The sequence below is a fragment of the Filobasidium floriforme genome (genome assembly GCF_021052385.1).
Source record: "Filobasidium floriforme strain CBS 6241 chromosome Unknown HD553scaffold_11, whole genome shotgun sequence".
Taxonomy (NCBI): Eukaryota; Fungi; Basidiomycota; class Tremellomycetes; order Filobasidiales; family Filobasidiaceae; genus Filobasidium; species Filobasidium floriforme.
In genome coordinates this window covers 571554-590289 of record NW_025763632.1, presented here as the reverse complement: position 1 = coordinate 590289, position 18736 = coordinate 571554, and the positions used below count along the sequence as shown (strand labels likewise).

General features: G+C 52.6%; 7 protein-coding genes across 7 annotated transcripts; 4 read left to right on the top strand and 3 right to left on the bottom strand.

Moving 5' to 3' along the window:
* The first annotated feature begins 1033 nt into the window (after window positions 1-1033).
* HD553DRAFT_311630 (uncharacterized protein) lies at window positions 1034-3264 on the top strand. The gene is made up of 3 exons (XM_046179990.1): window positions 1034-1525; window positions 1593-1874; window positions 2458-3264. The coding sequence occupies exons 1-3, from the start codon at window positions 1118-1120 to the stop codon at window positions 3136-3138; spliced, it is 1371 nt and encodes a 456-aa protein (XP_046036635.1). The 5' UTR covers window positions 1034-1117; the 3' UTR covers window positions 3139-3264.
* Window positions 3265-3508: 244 nt separating this feature from the next.
* HD553DRAFT_311628 (transmembrane proteins 14C-domain-containing protein) lies at window positions 3509-4319 on the top strand. Its single transcript, XM_046179989.1, has 5 exons — window positions 3509-3580; window positions 3673-3693; window positions 3767-3920; window positions 3991-4024; window positions 4098-4319. The coding sequence occupies exons 1-5, from the start codon at window positions 3578-3580 to the stop codon at window positions 4198-4200; spliced, it is 315 nt and encodes a 104-aa protein (XP_046036634.1). The 5' UTR covers window positions 3509-3577; the 3' UTR covers window positions 4201-4319.
* Window positions 4320-9219, bottom strand: HD553DRAFT_311626 (SNF2 family N-terminal domain-containing protein). Its single transcript, XM_046179988.1, has 17 exons — window positions 9093-9219; window positions 8888-9023; window positions 8643-8815; window positions 8360-8573; window positions 7845-8297; window positions 7261-7774; window positions 7051-7186; window positions 6873-6971; window positions 6483-6806; window positions 6304-6385; window positions 5799-6243; window positions 5638-5722; window positions 5375-5576; window positions 5257-5309; window positions 5037-5203; window positions 4766-4975; window positions 4320-4691 (listed from the first exon to the last, which is right to left on the bottom strand). Exons 1-17 carry the CDS (start codon window positions 9162-9164, stop codon window positions 4394-4396), a joined length of 3663 nt encoding a protein of 1220 aa, XP_046036633.1. The 5' UTR covers window positions 9165-9219; the 3' UTR covers window positions 4320-4393.
* Window positions 9220-9470: 251 nt separating this feature from the next.
* On the top strand, window positions 9471-10392 carry HD553DRAFT_355693 (uncharacterized protein; the record flags this gene model as incomplete). The annotated part of the gene is made up of 4 exons (XM_046183831.1): window positions 9471-9679; window positions 9748-9828; window positions 9899-10004; window positions 10078-10392. 4 exons carry the CDS (start codon window positions 9471-9473, stop codon window positions 10279-10281), a joined length of 600 nt encoding a protein of 199 aa, XP_046036632.1. The 3' UTR covers window positions 10282-10392.
* Window positions 10386-12192, bottom strand: HD553DRAFT_296245 (putative peroxisome assembly protein per8; the record flags this gene model as incomplete). Its single annotated transcript, XM_046178514.1, has 7 exons — window positions 11824-12192; window positions 11679-11756; window positions 11531-11611; window positions 11393-11469; window positions 11079-11327; window positions 10533-11015; window positions 10386-10451 (listed from the first exon to the last, which is right to left on the bottom strand). The coding sequence occupies exons 1-7, from the start codon at window positions 12092-12094 to the stop codon at window positions 10386-10388; spliced, it is 1305 nt and encodes a 434-aa protein (XP_046036631.1). The 5' UTR covers window positions 12095-12192.
* Window positions 12193-12312: 120 nt separating this feature from the next.
* Window positions 12313-17698, bottom strand: HD553DRAFT_296243 (uncharacterized protein). The gene is made up of 16 exons (XM_046178513.1): window positions 17053-17698; window positions 16950-16977; window positions 16847-16874; window positions 16686-16784; window positions 16472-16602; window positions 16342-16395; window positions 16266-16278; window positions 16087-16201; window positions 15879-16022; window positions 15277-15819; window positions 15145-15215; window positions 15059-15075; window positions 14502-15002; window positions 14413-14436; window positions 14062-14351; window positions 12313-13994 (listed from the first exon to the last, which is right to left on the bottom strand). The coding sequence occupies exons 1-16, from the start codon at window positions 17226-17228 to the stop codon at window positions 12404-12406; spliced, it is 3825 nt and encodes a 1274-aa protein (XP_046036630.1). The 5' UTR covers window positions 17229-17698; the 3' UTR covers window positions 12313-12403.
* Window positions 17679-18646, top strand: HD553DRAFT_34390 (Sm-like ribonucleoprotein). Its single transcript, XM_046182922.1, has 5 exons — window positions 17679-17869; window positions 17962-18030; window positions 18115-18236; window positions 18321-18410; window positions 18521-18646. The coding sequence occupies exons 1-5, from the start codon at window positions 17815-17817 to the stop codon at window positions 18608-18610; spliced, it is 426 nt and encodes a 141-aa protein (XP_046036629.1). The 5' UTR covers window positions 17679-17814; the 3' UTR covers window positions 18611-18646.
* Window positions 18647-18736: the final 90 nt, after the last annotated feature.

Sequence of the window (18736 nt, the reverse complement as noted above, 5' to 3'; positions counted from 1 at the left end):
AAACAAGTAGCGATCGTTCTACATACTTCAGACATGATGCACCTAAACAGAGACCTGCGTGAGCTTTCGGCGCTTTCTGAAGCGTTTCATCTTGGGATAGCTATACCAGCTGATCGAGCTTGCTTTTGCGTGGTTATCCGACACTTCAGCCCGATTTGTGAGTTCGGTATATGAGCTCGCTTTCGAACTGTGGCGCTGAAGAGAGCGCTCAAAGACGGGAGTGGAAAGTTCCATTCTGCCAATGCAGGGGCAGCACGCCAGGTACCGGGCCATTGCCATAGCAACTGGCATTCAGTGCGGACGGGGGTCTAACCATCTCCCTCTTCCGCTTGATTGGTTGCCGCTAGACTGGGAATGGAAGCAGGCGACCCACTTTAGAAAACTTGATAGGAACTACTGGTACATCAAATTGGCCGATGACGAGAAAGGGTTTTGCTGTCCAAAGCTGAGTCATTGTACTTTTGAATGGGGCTTGACTGAAAGTACCGAACCGATGGAAAGCTCCGACGAGATCACGGCCTGGTTGTGTGAGTGCAACGAGAATGGCGCAAAACAATGCCTTTATGTCATGGTTATCGAGAATATGAAGCAAAACAAGCTGCATATCCTGGCGTACGGTCCGAGGGATGAGAGGCAAATGAGGAAGCTCCAGGATCGCCTCGATGAGACCGAGTGCAGCTGGGAAGTTTCGGTATTGACCACCGAGACCATCAGCACTGCACTGGGTGACGATCAAACCAGATACTCAAAGTCACACACCAGAAGCGATTCCTGTAGCATGATGTAGGATGACCAAGACGCCTGGAGGTCAAACTCTTGTACGTCTGAACTTTAGCATCGTGAAACGCAAGCGGGACGATCGCTGTGTTTGATATCACACGTCATGGTACTCTTCGTTCAGAAGAAGAAGATATCGTGATAACGATCTGCTCACGCGGTCACGTGAAAAGATTCTCACCTAACCACTCGCGCGTGACTTTCCGCTGGGGGACCCTTCGCTCTGCTTTTTCACAAAGTTCATCCTCGACCAGCCCAGACTATAAAGTAGAGATCGACTTTGTGCAAACTCTTTTCACCTCCTCTTCATCCCGCACGCCCCTCTTCGAAAGAAAAGAAGATGTCATTCACACCTCGAACCTCTTCATCCTCATCCTCTATCCTCCTCCAATGTCTTTCGAGACCGGGTCCATCACGCCTGGCCGCGTCGCGCAGACGAGCTTGTCCATCGTGTCGCCGAGCCGCGTCCACCTCGGTCGATAGCGAACCCATCACACCGGGAAGTCCCGAGTCAGAAGCAGCCCTTTTGGGTGGTACTCCTGCATCTACCAAGTCGGTGGAAGAGCTCGCGACCGATGCTCTTGCTGGAGAAGGTCGACCGCGCGGGTTCGGGGGGAACAGGAACGACGACTCTCGGAACGCTCGAGTCAAACCCGATGCACCGGGCTACCAGAACTGGCTGAAGTCGGTCGCTACCCTGTACCGAGAACCGCCTGCCAACGGTCCCAACTGGTTGGGCAAGGAAATCGTTAGTCTCTAGTAACAATATGTCCGATGCGACATGCCAAGCTGATCGTTTCGTTGTTCCCTGCCAGCCCTACCCTTCCAACCCTTCTTTCCGACCACCATCACCTCTGAGTAACGATCTCAAAGACCTCATCTATTCGGAAGTGTACACCGGAGGCTCTTCTTCATCAGCAGTCCTTTCCACTCTCGAATCCCTGAAGTCCACATCATCGTCTTCGACCGCCGACGCTTCGTTGGAGTTGCAAAAGCGGATCAACCGAGTCAGCGAAGAGTTTGGAATCAGCAAGAAACGAATCGAGGCCGTCCTCAAGCTGAAGGAACATGAACGTGGGATGAAGGAACGTGGCGAGGTGAGTTTCACCGCTTCTGGTGATTTCTGCTTCTCTACCCGTCTTCCTTCCCCTACTTCCCCTCGCGCTGGCTTTCCCCGGTGGTCGATCATCTATGATGAAACAAAATATGACATAACCTTCGTTCTGAAGACATCATCTTAAAATATGGTTACGAAAAATTTTCTTCACTTTCTGAAAACGATCGATCGATCGGGGAGAGCGAAAAGCCTCGTCGAGTCCTCTCTTTATTTGCACCGCGCACGATGTCTAGAGAGTGGTTGCTGACTTGGATGTTCTGTTTGCTTTCGCTTCGCTCGGTCTTTGCTTTGCGATCGATCTCGACAATTAGGTAAGCTCGATTTCCTCTGTCCTGTTGTCTGTGCCTCTTTCCTTGACCCTCTCGAACCACGATCAATCGCGACGAGAATCTTTGATGATCCTAAATCGATTAGTCTTGAAGACACCAAAACAAAACATGGTTAAAACTTTTTTTTATGGCTGAATGATCTCTCATCCGATCACATCTCGTCGAGCTTCTCGCTTTGTGCACACCTATTTGATCCGAACACGAGCTTACTCGTCTTCGATTACGTTCGATTAGATCATGCAAACACCCTTCCTCACCGCCATGGAAAAGTACCTCGCTGTTCGCCCAATCCGACCCCCGAAAACGCCTTCGAGCACCCGATCGTGGGGTTGGGAATCACAGGAACGAGCTTTCCGACGCAGTCACCCTTCGACCTCGCTTGAAGCTTCCGAGGAGTCGGCGCACGAAGCCTTTGCGCAGGGTAAAACCGTCGGCCAGGATTCGAGCGCCTTCACCCTCAGAGACACGATCGAGGCCGAACGTGGTGTCGAGCGAGCCGTCTGGGAATTCAGGGAGACGAACAAGCCGATGGAAGAAAATCAACCTGTCGACGTCGAAACTCTGGACGTACCTTACAACCGAATCTTCTCCGCCGAGGACTCGGTTCAGCAACAGTCTATCAAGGAGGCCGGACGTGCAGAGCGCAACGCTAGTCGGCGCAAGACTCCCGCCGTCGGCCAGGACAACATCGCTTCGAAGCTTGTTGAGCGTGTGGCCCTGCCGAAGAAGAATAGCAAGCCTGCCGTCTTCAGCTTTGTCAACACGTCCGACTCGGGAGCCATTGGTATGAGCTCGGTGGGAAGGGGCAAGATGCAGAACGAGCACGGGCAGAGGGAGAAGAAGGCTCGTCGGTCCGAGAGGGTACAGAAGGCCAAGGCTGAGATGGCCCAGAGGCAAGCCGCCAAGCAGGTCTAGTAGAATAAATGAATGGTTTATGACGAGTCACGAAAGCGGAAAAGACGAAAACGATCACCACTTGTAGTAGCCCGCAACGGCAAAGCGATCGAGCGAGATATAATATGATACCTCCATCGAATCGTATGAAAGTGACCACGAATTGCAGGTCCCCACTAGTTTCGCCATGAGCCGTAGATCGTGTTTAAAATTGTACCTCCTGTGTGGTTTCTTGAGACCCTCGAGACTGTCGACCTTGTCCAGAAAAGCGAAAAAGCGGGGCCCGGCTTGAGACGGCACTGGCGCGCAGCGGGTCGGGTCGAGCGAATGATCAGGTGTTCATATTCATAACCCAAGACCTCCAAAGAAAGCTCGCAACTGTATCTATCCAGGACCACAGCGCTCACTCGAAAGATCAAAGAAACTCTCTACAAGGACTCATCGACCAGAAACCAGAAAGATGGTGAGTACAGCCCTGGCAAGAAAGGCCGTTGGGGTTCAGCTCGTCCCGTTCGATGCTGATGACATCATGTTCCTTTACGTTCCACTGACCAGTCTCACCACCCTGCTTACACTGTAAGCTCCTGTTGCGACCTCACCGCATGCCATGCTTAAACTGAATCGGGATCATTGCTACCTGCCATTGAAGATGGGCACACTCTGTTTTGTCGGAGGTGCCGCCGGCTACGCTCGGACCCGTTCGATCCCGTCCATGGTCGCCGGTCTCGCCCTCGGATCCATGTTCATGCTCAGCGGTTTGAGGATCAAGGAGGGAATGAGCTACGGGTATGAAGGAGCCACTGGTGAGTGTATTAACAAAGCTACAGACCTGGTAGTGCGCAAGCTGACGGGGACCGTTGGCACGGGATGTAGGCACATCGCTTGCGCTCGTAGGAGCCATGGTACCGTACGTGTTCACGTCAGCTCGGCTCGACTCGCACTACCACTCTCGACTGACGCCGTGAATTTGTCCTTATCAGACGAGCTATCAAGACCCGTGGACCTATCCCAATCGCTCTCGCTACTGCCGGGACGGCCGCTGGTGGATATTACGCCAAGGCCGTCAGAGATTACAGCCTCTAATTGCTGAGCATTCAGCGTTGCTGATGGTCACAATACTGCTCGGCGACATACTGTATATCTATAAGGATAGAGACGCCCTCCTACTACAATATGAACATGAATCATACAACCAGCGTGGAAGTCCACCCACGGAAACGATCGTCGGGATCTCGTCATCTTCGTAAATAGCCTAATAGGTTGAAATTGCCTCCTCCTAAGCGTTGCGGTCGAAGAGCATACGTAGGTCTTGAAGGGATAGCCTCCCAAGCTTCTGATTCCCGCCTTCACCGAAAGCGCCATCCGCAAGCTGCTTCTTCTTTTCCTGGAGAGCCAGAATCCTCGCTTCGATTGTGTTTTCGATACTCAATTCGATTACTTCGACCGGCTTGGTCTGACCTATACGCCAGGCTCGGTCGACAGCTTGAGCCGTGGCCGCATAGGTCCAAGTGTGATCGAGAAGGATGACCTTGTTGGCGCACGTAAGATTCAGTCCGACACCTCCGGCCTTCGTACTGCCACCAGACACCAGAGGCCTACTTAGCCCCCACAAAGACCGGTGTTATCAGTGCCTAGAAAAACCACACACCTGATGATGAGGACTTTCGGTCCTTCCGGTCGTTTGAAATCCGCAAGGACCTCGTCTCGGTCGTCTTTCGACATCTGTCCGGTGTATGTAGCTGTGTCCACGCCGTTCATCCTCATGTAGTCGTCCAAGATGTTGATCATCGTCACAAATTGACTAAAGATGATGATTTTGTCGGTCGGCCCAGCAGCGATCCAGCCCTGAATCAACTCTCTGTAAGACCACGGTGGTCAGCGGATGAGTCCTCGCTGGCGATAGCGTGCAAAGAACTCACAAGCACTGAATCATCTTGGTAGACGGCGGCATCTTCTCCTCCAGGTTAAAGTCCAACTTCAGATCATCGACAACATCCTTCTCTTCTTTGACGTCATCAACGGGTTTGAAAGCGGCGGCGATGAAGACTTTTCCAGCATGTAAGGGTTCTCGGCACAAAGGACAGGCCTAACAAATCGATCAGTTTGGTGGAATGACCGTGGCAAAGCGGGGACGCTCACAATGACAGGCTGCGCGGTTGCCGGCTTGATCACGAGCTCGATACACGTTACACCTGGAGTATTGGATGGTATAAGCTAACGCGACGGGTCGGGCAAGAATATGGACCCAGCTACTCACAGAAAGAATGGCAGCAGACCGTAACCCTTTCGTCATGACCAAAAGGCTCGAAACATACGGCGCACTCCATGTCGATATCCGCCAGCTGGTCTTCTTCCCGCTGCTCGTCCTGCTCCTTTTCGGCATCTTCAAGTTCAGATTGACGTTCCATAAATTTCTGAATCAATTTATTGACGAGTTCATCGCCGCCGACGGTTCGAGCCTGAGCGATAACGGTCGAGTCTATGAACCGCGTATCAGGGGTAAGTCGCGGAACGGCTCACCCTTTCGATTTCGGCCTCCCTGTTCCAACCAGGTTCTTCGGTAGCCTTGGGGTTGAATGTCATCTCAGCGTTGGAGATCATAAGGCTGTGTATCATAATGACGAACGATGGTCAGATCGATGTTCCGGTCAACGCATGCGCACAAGCGAAGAAGGACCTACTCGTCTGCGTGCCCCTGCTCTCCAGGCTTCCTGCAAACCAGCGACACATGATTGCAAATTTGGCGAAGGCGCAGAATCATCGTAAGGACATGGGCGTAATTCTTCAGGACCGTGTTCGCTTTGAGGAACTTGTTGAATCTTGCGATCGCGCGGGCTTCGATGACGTCGTAGACCGTTCGCTCGTCTTGGTCGAACGCGGGCATTCTTTTTACAAGCGTCTTTGGCGGCAGGGTAAGGATTGGCTGACCGTCAATCTTCGAGTCCGCGGTCCGCCTTTTGCAAGCGTACTTCAAGACCGCTTGTACCCGCTTGACCGCAAGATCAGGCCTTCGCTTTTCCAACTTCTGGACTTTGTCGCGGAAATTCTCCCATACACTCAATTCGGAGATATTTAAGAAGTAGAGCGGGCTGAATAGATCGACAAGTGTATTGACGACCAGAGTTCCTGCGAAAGCGGAAAAGTCAATCAGGAGATCCCGAAATTCTACAGAAACGCACGACTTACCACTGAGAATCCAACGATAGGTGGACTTCAATTGGTAGATTGCCTTTGCGCTTTTTGTCTTTGAGTTCCGTATTTGAGATGCCTTAGGGGTTATACACCATCGTTTTATCAGCACGTAGCACGGCACGGCAAGAGGGATGACAAACAAAGGGGCGGCGACAAGGGGTCAAGCTACGCACCTCGTCCACGCAGACTCGATACCAGTTCATTTTGAGTAGGTCTCCTCGTTTATTCATGTCGTCGCTCGAGTCGTCGTTGGGTCCAGGTTTCTCGGATGGCAGCGCGTTCGCGACCTGACCGAAGCTAGTCAGGATGATGTCGCAATGCTTCATCTGAGCTAACGAGATCTTGTTCCCTTTCCCGTGGTAGAGGTGGATCCTCCATTTGTGCTTGACGAAGCGCCGGATCTCCTGTTCCCATTGCTCTAGCAGGGCAACGGGCGCGATGATGAGCGTAGTCTTGCGTTTCCGGTCCTCCGGCTGATTCTCCGCCATGGTTGCAATCTGGATTGTAAGCACTTATCAGCCATCGGCGGTTGCGAGTCTACGTCGTTGATTCGCTTGACTTACCATCTGAATGGTCTTTCCCAACCCCATACTATCCGCTAGAATCCCTCCCTTCCGCAACGGGTTCCGCTCCATTTCCAGCATCCATGCCACGCCAATCACCTGACAAGGGTTATTTGGAAAAGACGAGACGGCGTTAGAAGGGTCCGAATCGAAAAGAGTACAGGCAGTCGGTCCTCACCTGATGCGGCATAAGCTTGACCTGCATCGAAGGAAGCGCTTCATCCATCGAGGCGAGGCCGAGCTTAGTCGCAGCCGCGGCAACCGTCTCATCTTCGGCGAATCCGTCGAGAGCATCTTCGAAGAATTTGGCCAGCCTATCCGAGCGGTAAGTGTAAGCAACCGTTGAGGTGAATCTCAATTCCAATCGAAACCTCGCATTCCGACTCACTCGTTTTCTTGCAGAGGAACCCCGGCACGTACAGGCAAAGATTCGTCGGGGCCTGGACTGACGTTCATGTTGAAGCGACTCCCGCTCGGGGTAGGCCCCATAGGATAAGCTGGTATCCTGCTCGGGCCCGCCTGGGCATTTGCCTGGGCATTGCCGCCATAATCGAGTCCGGGTAAGCCTGGTGGTCCCGGTGCACCCGCAGCTTGCATCATCCTAAGTCGTTCCTCGTAGGCAGCTTGTATCCTCTTTCGCTCAGACTCGTCCCGCTTGATCCACATCTCTAGGACATCTTTCCAGATATTCGCGAGTCCAGGAATACGCTCTAGTAGCGTGCGCGATGGAAAGGTGAGATAAGGCGTCGAAGAGTTCTTGAACGTGGTTTGGACCATGTTGTGAAGTACGCCAAGACGATTTGCGATGAGAGGTCTGAGACCCGGTGCTTGCGCGCGCGCGTGGAGACCGTTTAGGAGGTTCTTTTCTTGAATTAGCCGCAAGCGGGCTTCCTCTTTTTCATCTAATGCGGATGGATCACCAGCGAGCATAGATCAGCGTCTACATGTCGCTTGACTAGCGAATACACTCACAAGTCTTCCCAGCCGGGACGGTGAAAAAGTCCGTCTGCGGCGGTTGAAGGTCAGGCTTGACGTCCACGTTCGGCTTGACATCGATTTGATCGTGCATCGTCGGCTTGCGATCGATCGATGCGGCGAGTGGTGTCGCGTCGTCGTCGTCGTCGATCTTGATCTCCCCGCTCGTCTTCCCGCCGTAGAATCGATCGAGTTTCATCTGCTTCTGCTTCCTACGCTGACTGCCGGGGGTGCTCGAGAAGACCGGTTTCACATCCTCGTCCGAATCCAGCTGGATAGCGGTGGCGGGGTCGCTACCGAAGCTGCTGTGCGGGCCGAGATCTCTTCGCCGTTTGACTCCGACAGAGCGAATTGGAAAATCGTCATCCTCATCACTCGAGAGTAAAACGATAGGGTTCCAATCGTTGGCTTTCGCCTTGCCCTTGCCCTTGTTTACAGCAGGTTTCGGGACTGATGAGGCTCACTTTATCAACGATTTGACAAGCAAGCACGTTCACCACGGCGGAACTTACTGACGGGTTTCACGTCATCGTCTTCGTTTTCCGTCTCCGAAAAGTCGCTTGGAGCGCCAGCGCCGATAGCGGCCCATCTAGGTCGGGGGATATCATCCGTGGCTTCGTCTTCGTCCGTCTCGCTGAATCCGTAAAGGCCTTGTGATTGAGAAGCGGCTTGCTCAACTTGCGCCATCGACGGACGAGCACCGAAGTCGGTCAACGAGCCGTTGGCCTAGCACAGAGGAAGAGATCATTGAACAAAAAGGAGTTCGCAGCTCGAATTAAGAGCGGATTAACATACCTTGACCTTCCTCTTATCTCGCCGAAGCCTCTTTTCTCTTGCAGCGATATGCGGTTCCTCCATGCAGTGCATCTTGAACGCTTCGATTGACCCTAAACCGGTGCTTTTACCACCATCCTCCAGCTCGGGATCCGCCGTGAGGAACAAGTCGAGCATGCAACCATCCTCCGTACCTGAAGAAAGCAAAGAAAAATTGGGATGAGCAAACCTTTTCAAAACTTTCCGAGCTCTTCTCTTCTACTTGCACGTTGCGATGCCGTAGCCGTGACCTCCTTTCGTAGGGTCACCTTCAGGTTCCGCAGCTTCGAAGAGGACCTCGGTATCATCAGGAAGTTCCTTTCCCAGCTTGTCGACGAAAGCATATACAAAATCCGGTACATCCTATCAGATGTAGCGAAAATCAGTGTCCAAAGAAAGGACCTCCGATCAGGATTGCGAACGCTTGCTTACTTCCAACTCGTCCGGACTCGCTCCAAAGTGTTGAACGACACGCTCGTCGAGCTCTAAGTTTCTGACGTACATCTTGAACTGAGTCCCGAAGACTTGGGAGTATACTGGCCGTATATTGGCCTGTTTGATGGCAGATAGGTCACTCTCGACGAAGGAAGACTCTTTCATCATATCGCTCGCGATCGCTCGAAGTTGAATCAGCTTCGCGACGCGAAAACACGCGCGTCTGAGGGGAAATTGGAGGTGACGTAAGATGATGCCGTAACGATTCTGACCTCGGTCGATTGACCATCAAGCTCGATCAAGTAGCAAGTAGACAAACTTGCAGGAATACTCTCGAACCGAATCTGTTAACACATTCTTTCGGTCAGAACCATCATGCAAGCAGCTCCCAAGATCAAGCTCACAATCAAGAGGAACCGTTCCGCTGAGGATGAGTCCACAATTCTCACGCCTGAACAGGAATCGGCTCGGCAACGAGAACAACTCGAGGCCAAGCTCTTGACGGCCATCGATAGCTTGTGGCAGATGGAGCTCAGAGCTGGAGACGTCCAGGAGAACAACCGAGAGTTCTTAGTGAATGATATGTGAGTCAGGAGTCTGGTTTGCATCCAAGTGACTGGAGCTCGGCTCATGGTCAGGCCTGATTTTCTAGCGACAACCTAGTCAAGCACTACTCGGATATTTCGACGCTAGCAAGCCAGATGAACGAGACGGTACACTACAACGCTTTAGAGTAAGTCAATCCTACGTGACAATCCGTTTCTCGCCTCAGCAATCCGTCTGAAACGAGGTCTTGTTCACAGGCTGGTAGACAGACTATCGAACAATCCTCATCGATGGACTCGAGATCAGCTTAGCGCGTCCTTGCGTGCAAACCAGCTCGGAAACGCTCGGATCAAGTCATACGAGGTGAGGATTCTCCCGTGATAATGTCCTAACCTGTTACTGCCAAGCTGATAATTGGCTCGATTCACTTCGAAAGTCTTACCATGATACATTGGTAGATGTCATGAAAGAGGCCTTCCCGGACATGAACGATGTGCTACAACCGATCAGCGGAGCCAACAAGTCAAGTACTGTCGTGCCCCTGACTCCGACCAACGAAGGAGTGTCTACGTCAGGGTCCAAGGTACCGGACCTGAGGCCCGACGACGGCGAAATCAAACAGGAATACGATCGACAGTAGACTTCTCCAGGCAGCATCGCTTAACGACCTTGTAACGACATCACACGAAGAGGACCTTTATGAACATAACATGCAATCTCTCTTGCGAGATTCTGCCACCGGCATTACAAGTTGTAAAGCGGTGTTAATCGCTCCAGCCGTAAAGCCTGTCTACAAAGAGGACATTCCATCTGGGAACCGGAAAACAAGACCAAACCGTATTAATCAGCTGACATGCTGGATGTCGAGCAGGTCGAGCAATGACAACGCACCTTTTCTGCTGACCAGTCTTGTATGCACGACCAGCAGAATACGTGTCCACACTCTGTCGCGCAGGTCCCCCCGCTCTCTTCCGCCAAGCCGCATGGTGCGAGGCAGAGCGGGCATTGCCGGTCGGGATTGGCAAGAGCGGATTTGTCCAGTATCGAATGCGGTGTGAAGGAATGGGGGTCCACCGTGGTGACGTCGATCCCGCCTGTCTGTTGTTCTTCGGAGATCGCACCCAAAGTCGTCAGATCGACCGGTCTCCCGTCGATGTTGTAACGAGACGTAATATCCTTCACCACGGCGGGATGGTCCCCCTTTCCCTTTCCTGCCGAATCCAAGCTTTCGGCTCTCGCAGCTTCTTCCTCCTCTCGAGCTCGTTTCGCTCTCCAGCCAGCTAGTACACGGTTGACCAGAGGCAGAAGGAGGAGAAATCCTACGGGTTCGTAGGCAGAGGGTGCTTTCTGCGAAGCGGCTGGCGAGTTGGTGATCTGGGATGTGGCCATGCAGAATATCATCAGCACCACATCGTTTATCTGCGCGAGGCCACTCACATAACTCATCCCCATCAAGCTCTTCGTCCATTGCACGTTCCTGCCTTTGATCAAGAACCACGCGAACCATAGTTCTGGCAACGCCTTGAACCAGCCTGACCTCAACCATTTGACGAGGATTTGTCTCCTTGTGAGCGGGGTTCCACCTTCAGGGGCATCTGAAGCCGAGCGACCATTTGAGAGGCGCTCTACCAGGTTGCTAAGGGCATAAGGAGCTCCTATGAGGACGACAAGAGAAAGAATACGGCGCTGTCATTGATGTAAGGTATCAGGAGACAGTATTAGGGTAGACATTACGAAAGGCATGATCTCACCAGCTTTGACGGGAAATTGCGCTTGCGATTAACGTAAGGGTAGATCTCAACGTATTCCTCTCCTAATGTTTGCGTGCCTGTCCACATAGAGGGTGATCAGACGAGGGTCAGTGGTCCACCAATTGGCTACCGACGCACCTAATCCAAACGAAAGTCCATAATAAAGCGCCTGCGAAAGAACGGACACCGTTGTTTGATTCGATAGATACCGTCTGGACCCTGGAATTAGGGATATTCTCTAAGCTCTTCAGTCGACGAGCGAGAGATCTGCGTATCGAAAGCTTACCGATAAGTGACCGCACCACATCAGCGAAAAGATCCTGCAGCTTCAGTAAGTGCAAGCTATCCCTCTGATGGGCTCGTACTGGAAAAGTAGAACGTCCGGTGAGCTTGGAGACTGAGATCCTCAACCTGTCCTGCCGTAAACTCACGGACTTGTGCTCTGTCCGCCCACTGCCAACCCGATCCGCCTGTGTCCGCTTGGGCATCTTGTCCACTGGACTCTTCGTCGCGAGAAAAGCTTGCAGGATTGGCGCTACTCTCCAATGCTTCCTGTGTGGCCCCAGTGGTGTTTCCAGTGACAACAGTAGCATGGCTGATATTGGCTGCCGAGGCGAAGGCATGATCGGTCACGGCCGAACCAACGACATTGCGAGGCTCTGGTTCGGCTGGCGCTTCCAAAGAATAGCCAGAGGATTGCATGGTCAGTCCTATCCGAGCTCAAGCCCTTCTCGATAGAACCTGTGGCGAGCAGAGGAGTGCGAAGTCTAAAAGCTGTGTTTATTGCGAAGTAAGAGTAGATCGCAACGCAACGTGCTGTCCCAAATCTCCAACCTGCATTTCAGAACATCGGCCTCATCCGGCTCGGCTCAAGGATCAGTAACCGGGACAACGCAACGCGTCAAAGTGGAAGCGCAAAGCGCTCTTCAGGGTTCCTTCCATCTGAATGGGTATGTGCGTAAGATGTACAACGTCAAGTCCTGCCAAAGTCATCGATTCTTTCATCTATTGCTACTCCGACATTCTGTATGCGTCCGCCACCAGATAAAGACTGCCAGTCACGATGACGATACCTGGCTCCTTTGCGTCCAGAGTCTGAAGAGCTTGAAGCAACGACGCGCCGGTCGTCGGATCTTGCTCTGATTTCAGCGTAATGACGTTTTCCGGCCATATTCCAGCTTCGATGGCCGCCTTGCGCACATCCTCCATGGGGACGTTGCTGATCCATGGCATCCCGTCTACGGGGGTGGAAAAGGCCACGGGTATGACTTTGTCGATACTTCTGCAGCCCGCGAGTAGAGGTTGCAGAACCGTTGCCGGCGTTTTCGGAGGTGATCTGGAGAGTCCGATGATGAAGGTGATTGGAGTAGTGACAGGTATGTGAAGACTGTCCACATATTGTCGTAGCTGGAATGCAGCAGACGAGTTGTGAGCTCCATCGACAAGCACTTCGACTTGTCGAAGCGAGGGGGAGACCGGTCCCAAACTCGGCGGAGCGTAAAACAAGCGGATCCAGCTGCAACGACCCTTCCATACCGTGTTCTTGATCCCCTTTCGAGTGCTTTGCGGACTGATGGCCTGCAGACGAGGTTGTATCCTAATAGTGCGTTCGTGATGCTGCAGCACCTGCATGACCATGAGAGCTGTGGCGAGATTATCCGTCTGATGCTCTCCAGCCAAAGGCAACGTTACCCCGATACTGGTTGCTGGCGTGTTCTGAATCCAATCGACCACCACCTGAACGGCTCGCGGTCCAATGCGTTGAGCAGTCCCACTCGAAGGTTCGTCGACTTGTGGATTCCGGTCGGTCTCGTACAAGTCGACATTGAGCTCGGTCGCCCTTCGCTGAGCTTGACCGTAGACTTCGGGATGATCTTGCTTCCCTACGACGAGTATCCCATCGGGAACCGCTATGCCGAATTTGTCCCTGGCGATCGCCTCGATCGTATCTCCAAGGAATTTCTGGTGATCTAGGTCCACCGTAGTGAGCACCGCGCAGAGCTGGAGCTCGGGATCCATGACGTTGGTAGCATCGCGAAGACCTCCCATGCCGCATTCGATGATCAAGACGTCGATCTCCGGCTGGCTGGCAGCAAAAATCGAGAATGCAGTCGCCGTCAGGATTTCGAATTCCGAATTATCGAGGTTCCGCTCTTGGACAATGGCTTCAATCTTGTTGCGATGCTTGAGATATGTCTCTGAAGTCGTATCGGTGCCGTTGACAACTATTGCGTCCTGGATTGAAACGAGATGCGGAGAGTTGTATCTACCGGTCCTGAGACCAGCTTGACGGAGGCAGCTATCTAGCATGGCTGACACAGAGCCTTTGCCATTGGTTCCGGCGATGTGAATGTAGGGAATGGTGACGGGTGGCAGATACGCCATCAGTTTATGCATGTTCTGCAAGCCGAGGTGTATGCCGTCCTTGATGGGTCGGCTTTGTGTAGGGATGGAGCTGTCGTCAAAGGCTGAGGAATCCCGAAGCTCGCGATCGGTCTGCGGCAGCCCGGCGTAACCAGCCGTCTGTCCGAAATCCTTCCGCCATTGATGCGCCATGCGCAAGCACATGATGCCAGCGATAGCAGCACTGATACCTCCGAGGCTGTCATGGGGTTTGCGGGCATGGTTTAGCCATAAAACTGGCTAATTATCATTTGCCGTTGACTCACCGGAAGACCAGACCGACCGAATCCGGACCGCTAGTCACGTGTGCTTCGAGTTCCCTTTTCGGTTTGTCATGTAAAAGAGCGTGGACGACTGCTCTAGCCAGAAGCCTAGCACCATTCCTCATCGAAAGCTCGCCTTCGACCTGTCCGAGCCCATCCTCTGGTTCGGTAAGCGTGATATTCCCGCTGACCGGGACATGGGGACTGGTGTGATGTTCCGGTAAGGCTGGCCTAGTTGGCTCAAGCAGATAAAATATGATGGCCGAAAGGAATGTCACGAGAAATTGGGGCACCTGATTTAAACCCTTTTCAGCCCGAGCCGCAATACTCGCCAGCGCGTCTTTTCCGGCTTACTACGATGAAGATATTGTGGATGCCCTGTTAAAGCGAACATCCCGGGTAGGTCAACAATCGCACACCGTAGGCCATCAGACTATGCTTACAAGGATGACCCCAGCTTTCTCGGCGGTGCTCTGCCCACTTGGCTCTGGTCGTGACGGTCGTTCGGCTGGATATACCAAGCCAGGCACTCGTAAGGTCGTATCGAGTGAATCGTCGGGAGACCAGCTGGAGCGCTTGCCATCTCGCAGGCCTGACTTTCCCTTTTCGTTATAATCGTCGTACTCTAGTGAATCACGCAGAGACGAGCCCCCGACTCTTGTACTGCCATTCCAGTCATCGCCTGCGGAGGATGTGGATGGCTGTGAAAGCGCAGACCTTCCATAGGCCCGGTCAGTATGAACTCCGCTCGTCTCATCCTCCAGTCCAGCTGTCTTCAGCATATGGTCTTCGTCCTCATAATCCCGGAGAGCATGGTCGAGACGGTCGTTTCGAACGTCGATCGATTGCGATCTTCTACCGATGTCCCGGCTCCTGCGTATTGCAGAGCCGGCAGGGCCGGCATCTTCGGAAGCGGTGGTATCCAACAGGATAAGTTCACCTAGCTGGAAACATCATTCAGCCTAGGCAATTTCATCAGACTCGATCGTTAGATACGGACCAACGAAAACGGAGCCCCTGAGAGAGCGATACAATTTCTGTCAGTAAAAATTTGGCATAACACACGTGAATGGTGTGCAGACTCACATTGCGCGACCGCCCAACAAAAGCCGTTTAAAGCTATGATAGCATTGGCCCAGAAGACTGAGCCCGCTAGCCTGTTTATAATCCGAGGAGGTCAGCTTTTTAACATGTTTTCTACGCATCTCGCTGACTTGCCATGTGGCCATCATGGTGAAACAGAACATGAATTGCCCGATAGCCCATGTCCGAATCAGGGTAAGCCATGGAAGAGGGATGGTGAACCGAAATCGCTTTGGGAAAGGGACCAAACTCCTAACGCGATCGAGTTGAGGCATGATTCGCCCCAGAAAGCCATTTCCGTACGTTCTCGTCGCCCCGCTCGAAGCCATTCTTTTGACCTGCTCGGCAGTAGGCGCCTTTATCCCGGACGAAGAGACCAGGAAAGGTAAAAAGATGCTCGTGGTCAAGTTGACACAAGCGTTCAGGAAGAGTGCTCTCGAACCTGCTCGCGTGGCATCCGCAGCGAGTTCTGGATCATCCTCCGAACGGCCTCCAGCGATCGCTTGACGCGTGTAAATTTCTCCGACCCAGACCGAGGTGTAAAAGAGGATTGGGAACCAGCCTATCCAGGCGAAGAACTGCGCATAGCAGATGGAGCGGATAGCTGGAGGTAGGAGGAAGATGTTGGTCCATATGCTCTTGATCGTATCCCAGACGTTGGCCTTCGAAGACTTCCGGCTGATGTACAGGCAGATGATGAGCCGGGTTTTGTATGAGATCTTCCACTGCAAACTCACTTGTCACGAAACAGCACTCGCTCTTTGACGCTGTATGCGGTGAGACCATGTGTAGCCATGAGAATAACGCTGGTAAGAAAACTGAGAACCTGCAGCTGAGTCTTGCCTAGAAAGGGAAAGATGTTGAGCAGGTTGATGTTTCCGCTGAGAGACAGAATGTCATCAGTACCGCGGCTCGAGAAGGTAAGCCTTTCTGACAACGACTTACACCCAGAATCCGGCTAGAGAACCCGTTCCGAACATCCGTCCAGCCCACGCATTGCCCTTCTCCTGCTGAGAAGGAGGCAAGATGTCTACCACAAGAGCTCGATCTACGGCTTGTACTGTAAACATCATGAGCGGTCAATCGACGACCTCCTGGCTCCTGGATATGCCGACTCGTCTCACCCGCATTGATAGACTGATTAAGGTATTATCCCAATCAGCATATCGTCGCCTAATCTCATGTTGATTATCGACTCACGAAATCAACCAGATAGATCGCCCAGATTGCCAAAAAGATCGCAAATCGCTGGCCCTACGAATCACAACAACCTCGATATCAGCCAGACTGTCTTTTCCCGGTCGGTGACTTGTCTTCAGTAGAAACGTACCCCTCCCAAGAACGCCGATATCTCCCTAGCCCATCCCAGGAGCATCATAGCAAAAACGCTGACTATACATCCAGCGATCATGAAGGGTCGTCTTCGACCGAACCTGGATTTCGATCTGTCCGCGAATATGCCTATTAGGAGAGTCGTATCTCGGCGCTGATTAGCTTCGATTGCCGAATCGAAGTGGGTGGTCCATCGAGGCGGAAAAGCTCACCGATCAGAGGCTGCATGATCAGCCCACTGAGAGGTCCCGCGACGAAGACGAGCGACATCAAGGATTTCGATAGACCCAGCTCGAGCAGGTATGGTGAAGCTGAAACGGAGCGTTCTCAGCATTCGGACGTATACGCATGTAATGCCAACCTAGATGCATACCATAACCCATCTCGATGGACCATACACACTACATCAATAGGAGACATCAGCATGCCAGCGAAAAGTTGTGGTTGTGCGTTATCGTATCGCTCGATCAGCTTACCTGGAGTCCCAGCATGCATACCGTCAACCTATAGACATCGAGTTCACAACCATCAAGCTCACTTAGGCATGAAGTAGAAAGTATACTCCGCTCTTCCACTCACAATGGCAGCTTCATCCACTCTGGCCCTGCCACATGAGGTTTCCCGACCCATTCTATCTCTCTCCTTCTCGTCGTACCTCCCTCGCCGAGCTCGGACATTTCCAGCGTGTTTCCCCCATCTTCGTCTTCGGAATAGTCGTCATCAGCTCCGGGCAACGCGAAGCCTCCTCCAGTCATGTCACACGGAGTCTAGGTGGTAGTTTGAGGTCCCAGAGATCGAAGTGGCGTGAGATTGGTATGAACGAGTAGATATAGCAAACGATGGTATTGTCGATGGGGGATCAAGAACTTGGTCGTTTGACACCGAGGTTGGATAAGGGCGAGCGCGACGCGGTGACGTAAAGCGATACCCGATGCTGTCGACCTGGACGCTATTGCTGCTGCTGCTGCTGCGATGTGCGAATAACGGGACCGTGAACAACAAACAGTAATACGACTTGCGAGTCACCACCAACAAGACAGAAGATATATCCTAGGATAGCTAGGATATCATTGCTTGTCCAACTCACAGAGGTTGCGGCTCGTGTACACATCATGGCGTCCAACAGGAGAGCGAGCTAGGGTTTGCTCGAGGAGAAGAGGGCGACGCGCTTCTGAGTCGAGAGAGGGAGATCGATGAACCCATCCATGATCCATGCCAGGCTCTTGGTCAGAGGTCGAATCGGCCAACTTCAGCGTTCGGGTGCCATTCTGATCGGTGTTCGAGCCAGAAACTATCCGTTCGGTAGCACTGATCGGCACGTAGGGTATTGATCCGTTCAGTATGGACGCCCTCATTCCGTTCACGACGTCGGGGTCATTAGTCGACATCGTTGACAGTGAGTCGCGACGCCCTCGACGTTCTTGAAGGGCGGCCTCGCTCAACGTTTTGCATGCAACTCGCCAATATCAAATCATCTCGCTCCGGTAGAACGGGTCTTGATCGTACTGAGAGATGGGAGGAACCTGTTCGGGGTTCTGCGAAGTTATGATCAATACGGTAAGAGCCAGCTATACGACCATCGCTCTAAGGCTCGCCGGAAACTGACTTCTCTGGAAACTTCTCGCTCTGCGGATCCTTTAGCGAACTTGGTACTAGAATCGACAATAGAGCGAATATTCCATACCCATAAACCGATCTATACGGACGCCTATGTCGGGCTATTCTTGATCCGAGGAGAAAATGTTGTGCTTCTCGGCGAGGTCGTGAGTCTCTGCGCAGTGCTGATTACAAGTGGATGTCGGCAAGGATTTCGATATTGATACGTGTCTATTTGGGATGGTTTTCAGGATCTCGATATGGAGGACGAAGTACCAGTACGACCTGCTGCTAATGCCGAAGAAGCAAAAGAAATCATGGCTTCGATCGAGGAGAAGAAGGTTCGTGTCTAGCAATTCACGACTTTCCGCTTCGATCTGAACTGACATCCGATGACTTCGCTCTTCCGTTCCGACTCCTCAACTTTGCAATATGACTGTCTGCATCTCAGGCCTACAAGAAACGAACAGAACCCGTCAAGACTGACGCACTGACGAAGATGGGTTTCAGTGCGATCAAGGAGGAAGGGGATAACTACTAAATCAGCTTCGGAGCGGGAACGGTCAGCCCTTCTCGTGACTGTGTGGGGAGCGACAAGAGCGTCTGGTCGAGCTCAGATGATGACGGGAGGTTGAACAAGGCTAGAACAGTTAGCACTTGAGGTAGA